Consider the following 18,043-nt stretch of genomic DNA (forward strand, 5'->3'; position numbering starts at 1 on the left):
GAAAAAAAAACCCACCCCATATATTAAAGTAGCTAAGAAAAGCAGATAGATTAAACTCCTTCTACTGGTGCACATGCTCTGACCTGCTACCATTGTGTCAGAGCTCAGTACCTTGACCATCAAGTAAAATCTACAAATTAGGCACTACTGCCCACACATCTCCTAAGGATGTGCTTCAGTTGTCTTAAGTGCATCGAACCTGAAGCTTATCATAAAAACAACTTAGCCTGGCCCTACTGACTGATGAGAGGGTGGAACTGTGTCTGTGTCTTATAGGCTGGCTGGTGGTGATGGTACCTCCTCATCACACAGAGACAGTAGTTTGAGTTCACAGGTAAATGCAGCCCAAAAGCACATCCTGCCTCTGAGGGTTTGTCTCCGGTTAAGACACAGTGAGCTAACAGGGGCCAGCAGCACCAGCCACTCCTTCTGTGCACAGCCACAATGGCACTAGAAGAAAGTTGTTGGATTAGTCTTTGGATTAGGCTTTTAGATTTAATATATCGTATAAAATAAAGGAAGAAAATTTAAGTTAGAATTGTTCACTGAATTAGAGCCTATGGGAAATGAGCAATACATTTTGGTTACCATCCAAAATCTGTTTTAACCACAAAAGCACTTATTTGTAACCATCTCTAAAACTCTCATTTGGCTTGTCTTATGAAGGCCGAGTCTAGTAATATATATTTTGTATGCTGTTGAAGTAGCTAGATGAAAAGCTAGAATGTCCTTTAAAGAGAATTACTTAGCTTAATAACTTCTTTCTCAAGTAAACTCATCAGGAGCACATTTTCTGATTTAGCCATGAAGCTGTATAGCACTTAAAATTGCATAAAAGAGATGTGTTTCAGTATCATCAGTCTAGGAACATAGTATAGTATTACTGACTGATAAAAATGACTGATTACCAGTATAATTTTCTTTTATTTGACTCATCTTGGACACAATATTTAATGCAGTTTTTTTTAAATTAGTTGGAAATTTCACATTGTGCTTTTGAGACTGCACACTACCATAAAACAGTCAAAAGATGGATATAAGTTGGAGCTTAGAATTATTAAAGTTGCACCAACAACATGAGGTGCTTCAAGTACCTCTTTCAGTCTTCCTATCTGATCTGATAGGACAAAATGTCATTTTCAAGATACTTGTTATCAAAGACATTTCTGTGTAAATGGACCAAACCACAACTTAAACTCTGCCTAGAAACTGTAGGTAGGCAGTAGAAAACAGATTCTAGCTGTGATGTCAGTACCACAGTAATTAATCTTTCTTGAGCCATGAGCACATCTGATATTAGCTAAAATCCCAACTTCTTTTATATCACAGAACTACATATAAGTTGAAACCTAGGCCTGCAAGGGCCCTCCTGCAGCTCCGAGATGTGCCCTGCAATTATAACATGGCACTAAGCATAGTGAAAGGTCCTGAATAAAGAGCTGGAGTGTAATCTTGGATATCCATTACATCTGCATGATATGGCAAAAAGAGCCATGAGAAACCTAAGCTCTTGTGGAGGGCAGCTGGAGAACAGGGCAGGATACTTTAGAGCCCCTAAAGTAAGAGATGATCCCTCTGTTGAAGCAATTAACCCACTGTGTAACAACCCTGGTTTTGACCTTATGAAATGCTAACACAAAACAAGCTAGATATTGTACTCCATATCTCCTACTGGGAGCTGTTTTCTAACTTCAGGCTTCTCCTGTGAGAAGCCTACAGAACTGAAGTCTGAAATCCTGGCATCTTTAATACATTCTAGTATTTATTTCCAAATATATTCATAGAAGCAATTATATATCAGAATTAATTCTGCTTGAATAAAAAGCTAAAACTCCTTTGATCTTCTATAACAGAAGATTCTATTTCACAGGTCTTCCTGTAAAACCTTTCACATAGATTCATTTCATTTGATCATGGGTGCTCAGAACTTCATGTAGTATTTCAGTTTCATCACTGTCTTGTTTAAAGGCAAAAGCAGTATTTCCTGTACAATATGGAAATATATCATATGATAAGCACATCACATAATTACTTTTTTCATGCTTATGTTAGTAGTTCATTATTACCTTGTTTAATGCACGTAAGTCTTGCTTTCTCCATTTTTAACTTGTAAAGCTTTTCTTCCTTTCATCATAAGTTTCTAGGTTTGCAGTAGAATAAGGTGCTGAAGACCCTGACAATTACTAGAAATAACAGAAAGCAAAAGTCTAGGAAAGGAATGCCTACAATCTTAAACAGCCTGTCTGAAGAAGAAAAGAAATGAGAGGAACTTTGTCTGCAACATAGACCAAAATTTACTGAAAACTATTAATCAAAATTTTAGAGTATGAGAGTAAGTTAGCAGCCACTTGAATGAGTTATAGTCATGTGAACAAAGTATCACCTTCAGGATTTATCACATTTACTTCATCTCATTAAATCAAATATTCTTTTACATGACTGAAAGTCTTTTCATTTCATTAACACTAGCCACTAAATCCTATTTTGCAAGTGTATTGCACTCCCACAGGACTTGCTGCATTTCCTCTACCTCCCTTCCCAATGGCAATTACACTTAATTTGTTTGAAGCGGTGGTAGGATCAGAATCCCAAAGGACATGAAAGGTGCTTAATGTGGCATAAAAGGTCATTTCAGTGTAAAAAAAGAGAGACCCTTTTAGGATCTTGGAGTTTTGAAAGTTCCCAGGTCACCTGTCCAAGTGCTTAAAGCCCATGATTGGGATTGGATTTTGAGAAGACCTCAGTAGATAGTAGCCCAGTGACAACAAATAAGGAGTGACATAAGCCTTCCCTTCTGCACATATGTATTTGTTTCCCCAGAACAGTGTTTGAAGCACAAGCCCCTTCTCTTTGTTGTGATTCTATTGTGATCATCTTGCAGATTTGTTCCGTGCAGCCTACTACTTTTGCCTCCTTCAGAAAACATGCAAAACTTATCCCAGGACAAGACTGTAAGATTGCTCAGTGACTGATAAGATGTGTGCTTTAAAGAATTAAAATCAAGGATATGGTGACAGTATGTACTAAACATCACAGTTCTAAACACAATGCAGAAAAATAGTGGTGTAATGACAGAGATGTACTTAATGAGCTGTAGTAGGAAATGTAAATCATCAAGAAAAAATGTGTATACTATCTTTTCTTGTGTTTCATATATGACCTATGTAGTTCTAATCTACCATCTAACTTAGTTTCTGCATCTGATTTTTCTGTGCAGCTGAGCAGATACGCACCACAGTATTAAAAAGGAATAATCTTCAATTTATTACCTATGTTAGATTTATTTCTAAATTACCATCATAAAAGCACTCTGTGTTCTAGGCTTTTCTTTTTCTGTGTGTCAAGTGATTGAATAATTTTGCTTACAACCAATTGATAATAATGCACAAAACTGGTTGAGATCCTTTGAATCATACACAGAACAGTTGTCATGCTGAAGACATGAAAAGCTGTTGCTGTAGCATGTTTCAGCAGTGCTGCTGTTGAATTTGCAGTCCCATGGATCAAAAGCATTTGTCTGTAGCAGAGTGTATTGAAGTGATAGGATGATGCTCACTGCTGTTCATTACTCAGGGCACTGGCTGTATATTCTCATCCCCAATGAAATTCTGTGAAATGTAAGGGACACACTCAGGCCCGTTGGGGGTCCATCATGGTTTCGCTCTCTAACCACACATGCATTAGCCACATACAGCACCCTACTGTGAAAATTATCATTTTACCCAACTGAACCCGGTTTTTAATCAAAACCAAATTTTTTCCAGCCACATAAATAGAAGAACTCAATTTGAAAACCCTGTCCTAGAAGCAAAAAGGAAGCTACAGCAGCATAACATGCCCAACGCAGAACTTGGAACAAAGCCTATGCAGGCCCAAGGTTTCCGAGGTACAGTACTATGTCAGCTATCTTAGTTAAGATGAAAGATCCTGCTCTTCTGTTTATGTGACAATGATTTTGTCATAGGCTGATTAAAAGAGTAGTGTTGCCAATTCTCAAAAGGTTATCACCTGTATCTTAGCAATTTTCTCCCTTAAGATGTCCAGATTCCATTAGTTGCAGGACTGATGAGCCAACTAAAACCTTCAGAGGTGCAGAGAAAAAACAGAAAAGTTGAATCTAGTGTTTCCTAAAGGCTGAGAAACTGAAAGCACAATGAGACTCCCAAAGTAATTTTCTCAATAAAATCATAAATTCTGTTCCTGAGAATGTACGACTCTCTCTTGAGCACCCGAGGTTGGCAACACTGAAATACTTAATTGTACTTTCTCTAAATTACTCTTAATTGATGTTTGGTATGTTTCTAAGCTAGCTCATCTAGCAAGTATCAATTAAGTTAAAAGCCTCAAGCACAGTGTTACAGGAGTTTACAAGAATGCAGCCACTTGGTAACATAAAAACTAAAGCACTCAAAATGAGCTGTATAAGAGCAAACAGTACTGGTATAGACAAATTAATTTTAATGTAAGGTTACAGTCAGAGAATGAGGCTTGTTCTCCTTTCTAACAGTAGAAAGCGCCTCATCAACCTTACCTAGACCCAAATTTGTCCGCCTGCGCCCTGCTCCCAAGAGGTGCCATAGCGTGAATGACCTGTCGCAGTGCCGGCGCGACCCCGCCGGGGCACGCGCGCTCTATGGTACGTCCCCACTGCCGCCAGCCCCACCGCCCTGGGACCGGCTGGGGTCACAAACTCCGCACCTTCCCCAGCCCTCCTTCACCGAATGCGGCACAGGAGAGAAGCATGGGGAGCCACCAGCACCCACACTGCACCCCGAGGCACGCAAGGAGGGGACACAAAGCTTGCACAGCAGTCCATGTGTGTCACTTGTTGGATGCCTAAAGCCCGTGTGTTTGGAGAGGAAAGCTCACCTAGTATTTAGCCCTTCTTGGTAACAAATGCAATGAGATACTCAGAGGGGATATTTTCCTCGTTGTGGTTGGGAGGGAAATTATGAAGGACGTATTACTTAGTAGACAAAGCTGAATTTATAGGTTAGGAAAGAGGTTTTTAAATTACCTCACAGATCAGTTTTATTGTTGTAATTATTTTAGCCACACAATATCCACTTCTACATGGATTTCTAATATCAAAGGATATTTATATCTCTTCATTTATGGCTGATCTGCCATAGATAAGAAATATGTTTTAAGCTTTGTATTAGTACAAGAACTCACAAATATTTTTTCCTGGAATGCCTGCACTCTTTATTTTCTTGTCTTTGATACACTGTCACTTGGTTGCAGCCAGTATTGTTATCTGATGTCTCTGCTGTGTTGTGACTAGATCAGAACTTTTGTCTTTCTTGTTTGTGTTGACTGATGTAGAAAAACCACTCTTCACTCGTGATGCATCACAGCTGAAGGGGACTTTCCTCAGCACAACTCTTAAGAAAAGCAACATGGGTTTTGGATTTACCATCATTGGTGGGGACGAACCGGATGAGTTTCTCCAGGTGAAGAGTGTAATTCCTGATGGGCCTGCAGCACAAGATGGGAAAATGGAAACAGGTAGTTATGAAGGTTCCTCTGTTCTTTTATATAAGAAATAGAATGAGAAATAGATTTCTGAGTCTCACTCTCTCCATGAATGCATACATTTTCCATATGACTTTCTGTGTTAATATGTAGAAAAGGTAAGTTTCTTGGTAAAACTTTCTTGTAACTTTTCTTTCTAATAAATGCCAAGTAGCTTATTTTTCCCATTTCCCAATATTTTAAGGGAGGAAAGATCTCTGCATTTTCCTAGATAAAAATGGGATACGGTTTATAAGCTGTTTTTACTTGAGGGAAGTCTGCGTGGAAAGAAAAGAGAGAGAGAGAACACAGACTACTAAGTGCAAATTTATTTCTTTAGAAAGGATGGTTTTGCAAAATAATCAGTTGAGTCTGATCCAATACTGTTCTCATTAGAACCATCACAAGAGTTTTCAGTGTGGCATATGGACACATAGGCATTTTTGTCCTATTAATAAAGAATCTGTGAAAATTCATGAAATAAAAGAAACTTCTCTGAAGAGCTTTAAAGCTGCTCTGAAGATCTGGACCACCACTGCAAACATTTTCATGTTCACAGATTGATAAAGATTGCAAACCACTGTCTGAAAGGTCACATCAGGTCTCTGTATGGATGAAACTCTTTTGAAGGAAGATGAATTCAGTTTCCAAGCAGCTGTCACCTTCCTTAGGAAAAGAAAATCAGAAAATAATAGAACTATTGCAGTTGGCAGGGACCTTCAATCACTAACTCCCTGCTTAAAACAGCACTAACTTTGTGATTGGATCAGGTTTCTCAAGGTCTTGAGAAAATTTCATGAGACACAGATTCCACAGCCTCCACATGGACTCCTGTCCCAGCGTTTCACCACTCTCATGGTGAAGACTTTTGCCGAGAAGTTGTGGATGCCCCATCCCTGGAAATGTTGAAGGCCAGGCTGGACAGGGCCCTGAGCAACCTGGTCTAGTGGGTGGCAAGGGTAGTAGATGACCTTGAAAGTCCCTTTCAACACAAACCATTCTATTGTTGTGTGATTTTTGTTCTTTAGGTCTGGTTGGGCTTTCCACAGGTGCAGCTGGTTAGTAGGGACTGAAGTACTGTGTTCCTGTGTTTGAGCAGCCCTGTCACTCTGTACCATCTCTTCCCCTCAGTCCTTGTTCCTCAGATAATAAATCATGCTGCACATTGGTAATGAGGCGTGCGTAGTTTATCCTTCCATTTCTCACCAAGACATTGAAAGAAAGACATGGTAGTTTGAGATTTTTGTTGCCTTTGCAGAAAACCAAGTTCATAGTGGCCAGAGTCACTGTGAAGATATTCTAAACTTTGATAACTAATCATTGTGGATGGATAACAGCAGCAGAGAAGGATCCTTTTAGTGTGTTACAGTACAGGGAGCAGACACAAACTCACACAGGCACAAATGATGCAAGTGGAATAGTCTGAAGTGATTTTTCTGGAAATTTCATTTCATCCTTCTTTTATTGTTGTCAACTTTTTTATCCTAGTCATATCCATATGTCAGAATAAATCACCCTGAATTCTAGTTTATTTTGTAGGACTCTCCAGAACTCTGCAAGTAGGAAGTGTGAAGGTTGTGAAAAGTATTATTTAAAAAAAAAACCAAAAAAAACCAAAACAAACAGAATTTGCTTGAAATTTAATGTTATACCCGGCATGATGTTTCTAATGCCAAATAGATAAACAGAAAATTTATATGAAGAAGTAAAACGTAAGAAAGAAGTAGAATATAGATTTTTGGCACTGATTTTATAAAATACATTCATCTAATAGCTTTTTAATTCTCGGTTCATGTTGCCATTTTAACTTAATGCAATTTAGTTACCAAAGGCAAAATTTATTAAATTAGGTGATTAAGTGAACAAAGGATACAACGGACTTCCTGAAGTTCAGAAGATTTCAGTGACATAAACTTCATTTTTCCCTAAGATTTTCATACTATCTAATACATGGCATGAGAGCTTTTCCTTATTTGTCATGGTTTAGCATTCTCAGATTAAGCACTCAAATATAGTTACTTGATAAGCCCTCTGGAGTGTGGGCTGGTTATTAGTGAACTTGGTCATATGGAGTTCTTTCCTCTGGAAAACAGGGTATCCTCGAAACTTACTTGAATTTTTATGCTGAAATTGAACATGGGTTTCATAGTACTGTTTATGGTCATTATTGTAGTCATGGATTGTGACGAGAATATGTAAGAAAAATGTGCTTTAAAATGCACAGAAATAGCATTGGTTTTATCCTCAGGTAATTAATTCAACTACATTAGGAATGCAAAGCAGAAATGTACATTCAAATATATAATCACTCTATACTTATGTGACCCCAAACATACAAAATTAGATCTCAGAACAAATTTTGGGCTCAAATGTCTTCATTTTTAAGAAGAGTGACAGATTCTGATGTAAAGTAATTGGAGAATCTCAGACTAAGGATTGTGGCATCTAACATGGTTTCTATGATAAAGTAATTTCTAAATATGGTAATGGTAAACTGAAAAAATATATTTAAGGTCAGCATGTTTATAAAAGCACTGTTCAACAAAGTGCTTGTATTTTCTGATATCAAATCTTTTTCACATTTCCTGAATTAGAATTTCTCTCGCTATTCAGCTATTTTACAATATAATCAGCGGAAGGTATGAAAGTCTCCCAGGTTCTATCAATAGCTTTTTGTTCATAAAGCTGTTAAAATCTTACATTTGAAAACTACTTGAAATTACATAAGTTTCTTTTTGTTTGTTAAGTAGGCATCATTGGATAATGAATAGAGCTTTTAAATTTGATTTTATTTATTCTTTTGATACAAACTGTGTGTTGTTCAATTTATGTGCTCCAGATATGATCAGAGTCATGGGAAGCTTTGATTAGTGATTGAAACATCATATTGTGGCAATAGGGCATCATAGTAGAAATTCTGAGGGTAGTGACAATGATCTGTGAACAACCTGAGTGTAAGGGATAACCACAGGCAGTGGTGCTCCCAGCTCTAATATAATTCTGGACCCTGACCCTTGCAAGGCTGCAAGGTGGTTTTGGCCTAGTGGTTATCGAAATCTTCATGCTTCAGACCTGCATTAGATTTGGGGGGAAAAGGAAGAAAAGGCACCATCTCTTTTATCTTACCTAATCTTTGGCCGCAAGCTGAAGACACCAAAGCTGTACTTCAAAGCTAATTGTTAAAGAAATAAGCTCACAGAAAACTACCATTGTAGCTTTGGTTTATTTCTCCACCCAAAATCTAATGTAGGGGTCAGGTACAAATGCTGTTCAAAGAGTGAGTCTGTGTAAGACATTGTCACTCTACTACACAAAGTAGTTTGACCTGAAGGTTTCAAAATGGACCAATTTTGGATTTCATCCTTTGGAACATAGAGCCATAGAATGGTTTGGGTTGGAAAGGGCCTTCAAGATCATCCAGTCCCACCTCCCATACCAGAAACAGGTCCACCTTCCACTAAACCAGGTGGAACTCCAGCATGTGATCACACAGCTTGGTGTCATTGGCAAGCTTCTTGAGGGTACACTCAATCCCTGTGTCCAAATCACCAACAAAGATGTTTAATGGTGCCTGTCCCAGTACTGACCCCTGAGGAACACTGCTGAAAGCCTGGAAGCCACTGGGAACACAGAAGCAGCTGCCTGACAGTGACCTGGCATTGCTGTGAAACAAAGCAGTGAGGCAAACCAAGAGCACTGAGAGGCAACAAGAGATATCTGAGGTCCTGATAATCTATCAGCACCACTTGGTGCTCAGTGATGGGCACTAAGAGGTATTTATATTTGTCCTAGACCCACAATAAACCTCACAAGCAGACTCAGAGGAACCACATCTCAGTGGATGAGTCAAAAACAACCAAAATTACATTCCTGATCCTATTTGCCAGATGTTTCGGAATTTGTAGGGCTATTATGCCCTCATGTAAATCTAGCATCTGTGCTCTAATGGCTGTTAATAATCCTGAAAATGCCTTTCTAGGACATGTTTTAGCATTTGGAGCTCCATCAAGCTTCTGTATATGAACATTACACTCCACAGCATCTCTGTCTACCTCAGGACAGCCTAGGAGCTGATACCACATTCTTTTCTGGGAGGTTACATTGCTTTGTCTTGTCTGAAGCCTCATGCAGCTGATAGAATACTGTCTATATTTAAGAGGCCCCTGCATTCCATTAAAATGCTGAGTGAACATCACTGGTAAAAGACTGCATCTACATGAAAAGATTTTTGTACAGTGACTGATTTTGACTGACTGCTGTTCTAAGGCAAACAAAGATTTAGGCCTGTGGCTGAGTTAGATAAAAGCTCAAGCTGCAAAGGCAAGAACTCTCCTACGATTCTCAAGGTTATTCAATGGACTGGATAAACTGAAACACTCCCACATAATCATGCTCAGGGAAAGATTCTCACTCTCCACATTTCAGCAAGCTTCATTTCCTTTGCTGAAAGTTTCCAGGGAACAGTTCAAAGACATGGTGCTCAAGTGGTTCTTGGAGTCTGGTGATGACCCTTCTGGATGATGAGTATCTTTGGTCATTGCAGGTTGAACTTTCCAGAAACATAAATGTGTGGTGAAATGTCATAGCTCAACAGTGTGAATCAAGAAAGGGGAAACATATTTTTTCATTTCATCTGCCAAGCATATACTTGGCCAGCTTTAAGATGCTAAATCATCTGTAAACAATGCAGAATTGGGCTTTTTTAGATGTTGTTCTCTCGGGAATGGTAGTTTTTCTATATTGATTGATCTATTTTAGAGATGGAAATTCATAAAGATAAGTTTCAGCTAACAAATATACTTGTCTACAATACAGATGTCTACACCTACCATATAAACAGACATCCTATTACTTTTGTATGACTGTGATAGGATGAAGCCTAGAGACAAAAGCTAGGGATTGGTCCCACATCTACCACTCAGAATTTCTACTGCACCTTAGAGATCTCCAAAGGGAATGAGCTGATAGAAATGCTGGAAGGAGTGACCCATGGCCTTGCTGCTGTCTGTGGATGTACTGTCAAGACCATAACAATCTTCTGCATATGATGAATTTTTCAAGAAGTTGAGGTTACTTTAAATGTAAGCAAATTGGAGAAACCACACTTGTTGATCTACAAAGACTTAAATGTTATTATTTAAGTGAGTAAGAGCAAACCCAAAGCCGTTATCAGGTGGTTGACCCTACAATGTCACTAGGCTTAGGCAATAATTATCTAGTTTCATTAATGCGTACTTTTTTCACAGTAAGGCTAATATCTTACAACCTTTATAAAAAGTGGAGTACTCAAGACAGAAGGAATTGGGGATATCTGCAAAGGGTGTATTTTTACAAGTTCAAAGAGATCCTTAATTCTGTTCCGTTTATCCATTGTCAGATCATGTGAACAAACCATCATCTCATCTAATGTGAGATCAGCTGAGATACAAGCTGTCTAGTTTGAGCAACAGAAGAGATGAACTATGTATGCACAAAGAATGCCTTCAGTCCAAAGAAGCAAATATGTTAAAATTAAAATCTATGTTTTGGCAGTCATCTGGAAATATTAATACTTTCAGAACATTACTCCAAGTATCAAGACCACACACCACATGCTCTTTTTCAAACCTGTCATGTCCTTCTGATGTACTGTCAGTCAAAACCCAACTGATAATCTCTTTTACAACATTCTCTGCCCTTGGTAGCCAACTGTTTGCCACAGTTGCCATCTCGAGAGGCACACTGACCAGGAGCCTGTCACATACGTGTAGGGCTTGATTTCCACAGTACCACAAGCTGGCTGAAATTCAGTTATCTCACCTGCCTGATACCTCCTTATCCAGTGGCTCTAGGAAAACTGGCCTCCCAAAGTTAAGGCATGGTGTTAGGAGCATGAGAAGCTGGGCTACTAGTTGGGCTGCTGAGGAAGCACTATCTTTTCATTGCTGTTATGCCTCCCCAGGCTAAAACACTCCATTAATATGCACCAAGGCCTCATGAAATGTCAGTCTTGCAGCTGCAAGCTGGTTCCAGGTGAGACAGGACTGTGAGAGCAGAGCAGCACATACAAAACCAGCTTGTATTATCAGCTTCCCTTACTACCCCTGCTTTATTTGGAAGCTAGGATGTTTTATCTGATGTTTTAGTCTAGCTGAGACTGCACATCTCTCTCTGTCTCCATATGTTGCTAATCATCCCATGGAGTTCAGAGAACAAAAATTAACTGTTTGGAAAGTAACTAACAGCAATAACACAAATTACTTCAGGCATCAGAGAGAGTGATTTCTCCCACCCACGTTAGGCCAGTCAGTGTGAATTTGTGTTATATTTACTGCTTGTATTCCAGCATCCTCCAGGCAGATGATGAAATGGTGCAAAGCACAGCAGAAGTACTATATTTGCATCAGATACAACCAAAATCTACAGTTCCTTCCACCAGTGGTGCTGGTTACATTTTCTTGTTTGTGAGACATACAAAGAGTAACTATTTGTTAAAACCTCAGCCTGGTTTTTCAGTACCAGTCTTCTTCTTTCATTTCACAATTTAATTTGTTTTTTTAAGTCAAGGAGATTGAGAGGAACCACAGAGGAGATTTTCTGGAACCACAATGTGAGTGCTTTGGTTTTTACACCAGACATGAGGATGGAGTTAATAGATGCCCAGCTAATTCATAGCTAAAACAAACAGATATAACCTTTTTTTTCCCCTTTTTGTAGCACACAACATCCCATTTAACTTTATATTTTATTTCTCACCATAAAAAATTGCACATCATATAACTAATGCCAAAACCATTCAAGAGGTGTAGTTAAAATTAACCCTGTTTTAACAATCTATCAGTATTGCTGGTCCTCACAATTTTAACCTGAGTCTCTATGTAACCAGAAATCTTTAAAGCAAAACTGTTAATTAATTGTTTGTTCTTTAAAGGGGACTAAATGTGAATCTTAAATTTTACAGGATAAATCTTCTATTCCCCTGTCACAGAGGAAAGTGCTGAAGCATGACCACATTATATTTAAGGGGTTTCAAACATGAAGAAAAGAAAAAAAATGCCAGTCTTATTATTTATTTGATATCATATATTAAGACTCACTTTCACTGTGGAAATGGATATGACTTGTGGTTTTAAATGTGTGATGGTGACAGTAAACCTAATACCTGCCTCTTAGGAATATTAATAGCAATTAAGAGATTCTTTTTCAATTCCCCTTTTTTTCATATTTTAAGGCAGGCAATTCATTGAGTTCTGCATGTAATTAGAAAGATCAGGAGGTAGTACTTAGGTTGCTAGAAATTTTTTGTGTTTGTGCTACTTTTTTCTAAGATTGATTTTCCATTATATTTTTTATGTTTCTATGGCTTTCACATAACTTGGTACAGCAGTCACAGTAATATCTGTAAATTTCTCCTTATGTTAACCAAAGGACTAGGAAAGGTGCCTACTTTTGTCACAAAGTTACTGAATTTTAGTCTCCATGAGGTTCTTACTTTAATGTTTCCTTCATATTTTCCTTCTTTTGATACTCACTATATTGTGAGGTATTCATTGAATGCTAGCCAGGACAGAGATGAGCCTAGACTAAAAACAGTATCCATATTTTGTATACCACACACTATTACTGTCTATACCTGGGGTCTTTGTGTGTACCTTGTCAGATTTTTTAGTTGGCTGGTGTGAAATCCATACCCTTGTGTTCTCTCTGAGTTGCAAAAAATCCACATGTCGGTATCTGTTCTGCCCGATAGAGCTTGAGTCTGCGCTGCCTCTCCGAGCTACTGAGCATTGTTAAGTACTGCCTACGAACAGACATTCCTCGAGATATGAAGAGAGCTTTTGATTCTTTTTAGCCCTGTCATTTGTCTATTCCCTTGAAGTCTTCAATTAAAATTATTTATGCAAACTGAAAGAGCAATTGTAGCAGAGCATCTAAGCTGGACTTCAAAATGCTTCTGAAAATGGACAGTATGTTGTTTAAGTCACAGGAACAATTTTTTTAAAAATTCTTGGGAAATTCTTCTCTCCACATCACACACTGTCTCACTTCATGAGATGATTCTGGGCTTGCATTGTTAGCAAAAATGGAGCTCTGTGGTCTCTGACTCCATATCTTGAGGTTTAGTCCTAAAGTCTGCCATAATGTAGAAATTTTGGGAATCTTCTATCTCAAGTTTTAGGCTTAGTACCTTAACTCAAGGTGGTTCAAAGCAAGACAGTAAGGAAGATATATCCACAAGAAGGGTGGCAATAGGGAGGAAAATGTTTCCTCCCGGAGGTTTCTGAGACTACCAATATGCGGGGGCAGTTCAGCTGCATAAACATAGGTGTCCAGTGCCATTAAAGGTTCCAGGGATCCCACTTGGCCTCCTCCTGCCTTTCCAGGCAGCACTCTCTTGTAAGTCCTGTGTGGTACCTGCAGGTCACATATATCTCAAATGCCAAAGGCTCTTTCAAATGACATTAGACACCTCCTTCAACAACCTCATTCCTCCTTCAACAAGGAGTGTGTTAATAGACCCCATTGGTTTTCCTTATCATCTATTAGAGATTGATTAATTACTGCAATAATAATCCTTTTCTGACAGTTTTAAGAGTATTTGTTTCCCCTGGCCTAATTCAAAACTAATATTTGTGGTTTTATGAATACTTAAAAGAAGCAACAGAAACCCTTTTAAAATTAATAGGCTTAATTCTTTCTCATGTAACTATTCAGACAACAACATTATAAGAAGTCTGATGATTGAGTTCAACCAAATACTGGGGATTATAAATTCATTTTCATCTCTAGCGCTTACAGTATTTTGCTTCATATATTATTGGTACCATAAAGAATATGCCAATATTAGGATTGAATATTATACATGTAATTTGTTTTCTTTCCTGTGGTGAATTTTCTTCAAAAGTCATTTTGAAGTGAGTCGCTCATTTTTTTCAAGTCCACATATTACACAGAAATGCAGGAGAATCTGAAAAGAACACCAATCTTTCATTTTGCTTTGATAAAATCCATATTTATACACAGGAGACAACTCGTAATACACTTGGTTTATGGCACTTATTTCATTTTGAAAGAAGTTCACATTTGACACTATGTTTTGATCTATGTTTATCAGTCCCAAGAGTGACAACGTGTGCTTGCTACTTGAAACAGTAAAATACTGGACATGTAAATAGGTGAAATTCTGGATTATGTAACCATAAGCCACATAATCCTCTGCAGGAGAGAGTATGTGAACAGGTCTGCTTATATGTGATAAGTTTTTTCTAGTATTTAAGCCATTAGAGCAACTCTTCCAGCACCAGCTATAGAAAGCTGAAGATACTTGGTTAGAGATGGCTGAGCTCTGTCCAGCCATGCTAGATTCCACACGTACAGCACTTACTGTCTTTTATCCAGCTGTTTCAGCTTTGACCAGATTCTCCCTGCAGTTATGTTTTTGTTTAACCCAGGAACCAACAGTGAAGTAATTTAATGGGAAGGGAGGGCATAATGGAAATACGATCTATGATAATACAAAAATCCTGTCTCTTATGGACAAATGCAACACAAACCATAAACACAAGACATACACAACCTGTTTAACCTAAGGCATGAGCCTCAGTCTCTTTTATAAAAAGAGTCAATGGAGACCTTCTGGTGCTCAAAGGTGCTATATGTTTAGCAGAAAATGAGATCATACAGAAATCAAGAAATATGGTAAAGTAAAATGTGAAAGAGTAAAGGTGAAAAAGCAAAGAGGCTATTTGGACACAAATTACTCAAGTATTTGCAGTCTTGCATTCTTTTTAGTTCAAGGTCTGACTCCATGGAAAAAATGGCCACAAAGATCAAAAGCATAGGGAAGGATACTAAAACTATGTCATACTTATTTCAGTATGCAAAATACAAAGGCAAAAAAAGTTAAATTATTTATTCTGTCCACTATCACCTCCTAATACACCTTTATGCAATTTTAGTGTTCATATTGTCATAAACACTTGTGTATGACTGGTTCTAGGAAGCCCATAAATTCATTCTTCAGTATGAACTTCATCATGCAAAATCTGCAGATTCTGCCACTAGGACATTTTACATAGACCAGGAGATGATAAATATATTACCATAAGCCTGGTATTTATTAGGACAGTTTTTGTAAGTTTTGCAAGTTGCACCTTGAGTAAGCAGTGTGTGCTGAACTCAGTGGCTGCCAAAAATGCTGCAGTTGCAGAAATTACTTTTCTTCTATCGGATTAATCTGTCTCACATGATTTGGCTATTTGTATGAACAGACAAAAATATACATTGAAAGTAATAGTCATCCTCTTCTCATGTACTATTTCATTCAATAAATAATGACATCTTGTTTCTTAAGAAGAATGATGTATGAAGCCAGAAGGAGGTCTCACTATATAAAGAGATGACAGGGAAAGTGAGAATTTAATACTGCATGATGAAAATAATCTAGAACTGTACTTTTCAATATCATCAACCATGCCACATTTAATTTTCTTTTGGTTTGGCATATAGGGCCTTATTATACAATTTAATTATCAAAACAAAAAGTATTTATCTGAGTTTCAGATTTTCATTTTCATTTTGTATTAAAAAATTAATAGATTTGTGCAACCAGATACAATCTGTATCTATATTAAAATCTGAGAGTTCAGAAATTCCCCTCATTTTTTGGCTTTAACCATTGAGAACAAATTTTAAACTCTTCAGGACTTTAAGAATAAATTAAGTAATTAATTTTAAGATAAAATTTCTTCTGTATATTTAGAATGGGAAATATCTTTGTTGAAAGTTAGCAGACATTTTGCTTGAACAAATTTGTTTACATCTATGTACCTGAATTTCCTCATCCAAAAGGAGAAATAGTCATTTTAGAACTTAGTGAAGTCCAATAATTATTGAAGTTAGCAACTCCTATCATAACTGCTAAAAATGTTAGTGAAGAGAAGCCTAATGGAGTGCAGCTTGAGGTATTAAGGCCAAATACAGTCAAAGTCCAACTGAGCAATGTATATTAAAAGAAAAAGCTGTTCTCAATCGCACGTGGATCAGTATTTTTGTCAGTGTTGAGTTTTATAATTTGATGTGTGGCATGAAGTAAAACTATCCAGAGTTAAATTAGAGATGACAAAACATTTCCAGGCATATAAATCATATTTGAGGAGCTTTGCAAACCTTTAACTAATGGGGAGTTACAGAGACATTTGAGGCAATTTTATTAGAAGTTCACTTCTAAAACCATCTTTCACTGTCTGTTGCCAGAATCAGGGTATTAGCACAGATGCACCTCTCATCTGACCCTGTTTAGCTGCTCACGTAGCCTTTGTAAGAAGAGCAAAGTTTGTTCCAGCACTTATGCAACTGCCTCTTTGTAATTGATGATTCTGACATTTAAAAAATGGCTTGTTTGTTTAAAGACCTGTAATGAAAATTTCTGAATGACATAAGGAGCACTTTTCTGACTAGGAGGCGGGCATGAAGTGAATCCTGATGGAAAGTGAGAAGCCCCTGGAAAAATTCTTCCAGCTTTTTCCCTCTCTGCCCCACAAAGGTATTCTCCCGTCCGGCAGTCACATAAGAGTGATGTTGTCTCTGAGTCGGTGGATGGTGGTGGAGCTCGAGGTGCCCTGCTGCTCCTGAATGCTCTGTGTTTGCAGCAGTGGGAGCTGCCTGGGCACTGCTTGCCCCTCCTCAGCTCCTCCTTCAGCAGGTACCAGAGGGAATCGGGGCCACGGTGGTGGAGCCAGGGTCCCCTAAAAACTGCTCTGCTGCCATGCCCAGATAAGTGAGGGCTGTGTACAGGAGCTTAGACAAATTCTTGGTGTCTGGAGCTTCAGTGTTTTGCCAGGTCTCAGCTATCAGCCTCAGGGGGTGACTGGCTTGTGGAGAGGGGAGAAGTGGGTCCAATCTCCAGAGGCTGGGTGCAGAACAGGGAGAAAACTGACTGGACTAGGATATGCTGAAGCTGAAGATGAGATAGTTTGTTTTTGTTCTGTGGGGAGGCAGGGAGAAAAGGCAGTAATTTTATGCTAGAAATGGCTGGAGAGTGGGTGTTTCTATGCATGTGTGAGCATGTAGGAGGCAGGAGGGGGAGGGCAAGGTACTAAGGAAAAGAAGAAAGGAGCTCTGCAAGAAAGGTCTGAGAGCAGTGATGTGAGTACAGATCTTTTAAACACTGGCAGTTTTACTGCTTTTGGTGTATTGCCTTCTTTTTCAGCTCCAAATTGACGTAAATTACAATTCTTTGTATTAAACTAATCTCTTCTGCATTAAAATCAGCATCATTGTATGTAGTATTTACTGAGACTTTCTTTGCCGTACTGAGCTATTACAGCTGGTGTGGGGTCAGCGGCTCTGACCCAGGAAGAGGTGACCGGTCCGGGGAGATGGTCCCGAAAGGAATCGCCTTCCCGAGGCCCGGTGTCTTCCCTCAGCAGCTGGCAGGAGGGCCCTTGCAGAGGCTGTCAACTCTTTAGTGATTGTCAGCTCGTGATTCCAGCTCAGCTCTGCAAGGCAGCCTCCAGGCCAAGCCAGACCAGAGAGGGAACAGAGAGGA

The 18,043-nt window shown here is 38.5% G+C and overlaps 1 protein-coding gene across 11 annotated transcripts in view; it reads left to right on the forward strand.

Annotated features, from left to right (window-relative positions):
• MAGI2 (membrane associated guanylate kinase, WW and PDZ domain containing 2) overlaps positions 1-18,043 on the forward strand; it is a 720,301-nt gene that overhangs the window by 563,526 nt on the left and 138,732 nt on the right. For all 11 annotated transcript variants that reach the window (XM_017745908.1, XM_008642498.2, XM_017745910.1 and 8 more), the window contains 2 exons: positions 3,765-3,886; positions 5,326-5,508. In XM_017745908.1, the coding sequence (XP_017601397.1) occupies positions 3,765-3,886; positions 5,326-5,508 (305 nt within the window). The remainder of the gene's footprint in view (positions 1-3,764; positions 3,887-5,325; positions 5,509-18,043) is intronic.

Source organism: Corvus brachyrhynchos, unplaced genomic scaffold (assembly GCF_000691975.1).
Source record: "Corvus brachyrhynchos isolate BGI_N302 unplaced genomic scaffold, ASM69197v1 scaffold239, whole genome shotgun sequence".
Classification (NCBI taxonomy): Eukaryota; Metazoa; Chordata; class Aves; order Passeriformes; family Corvidae; genus Corvus; species Corvus brachyrhynchos.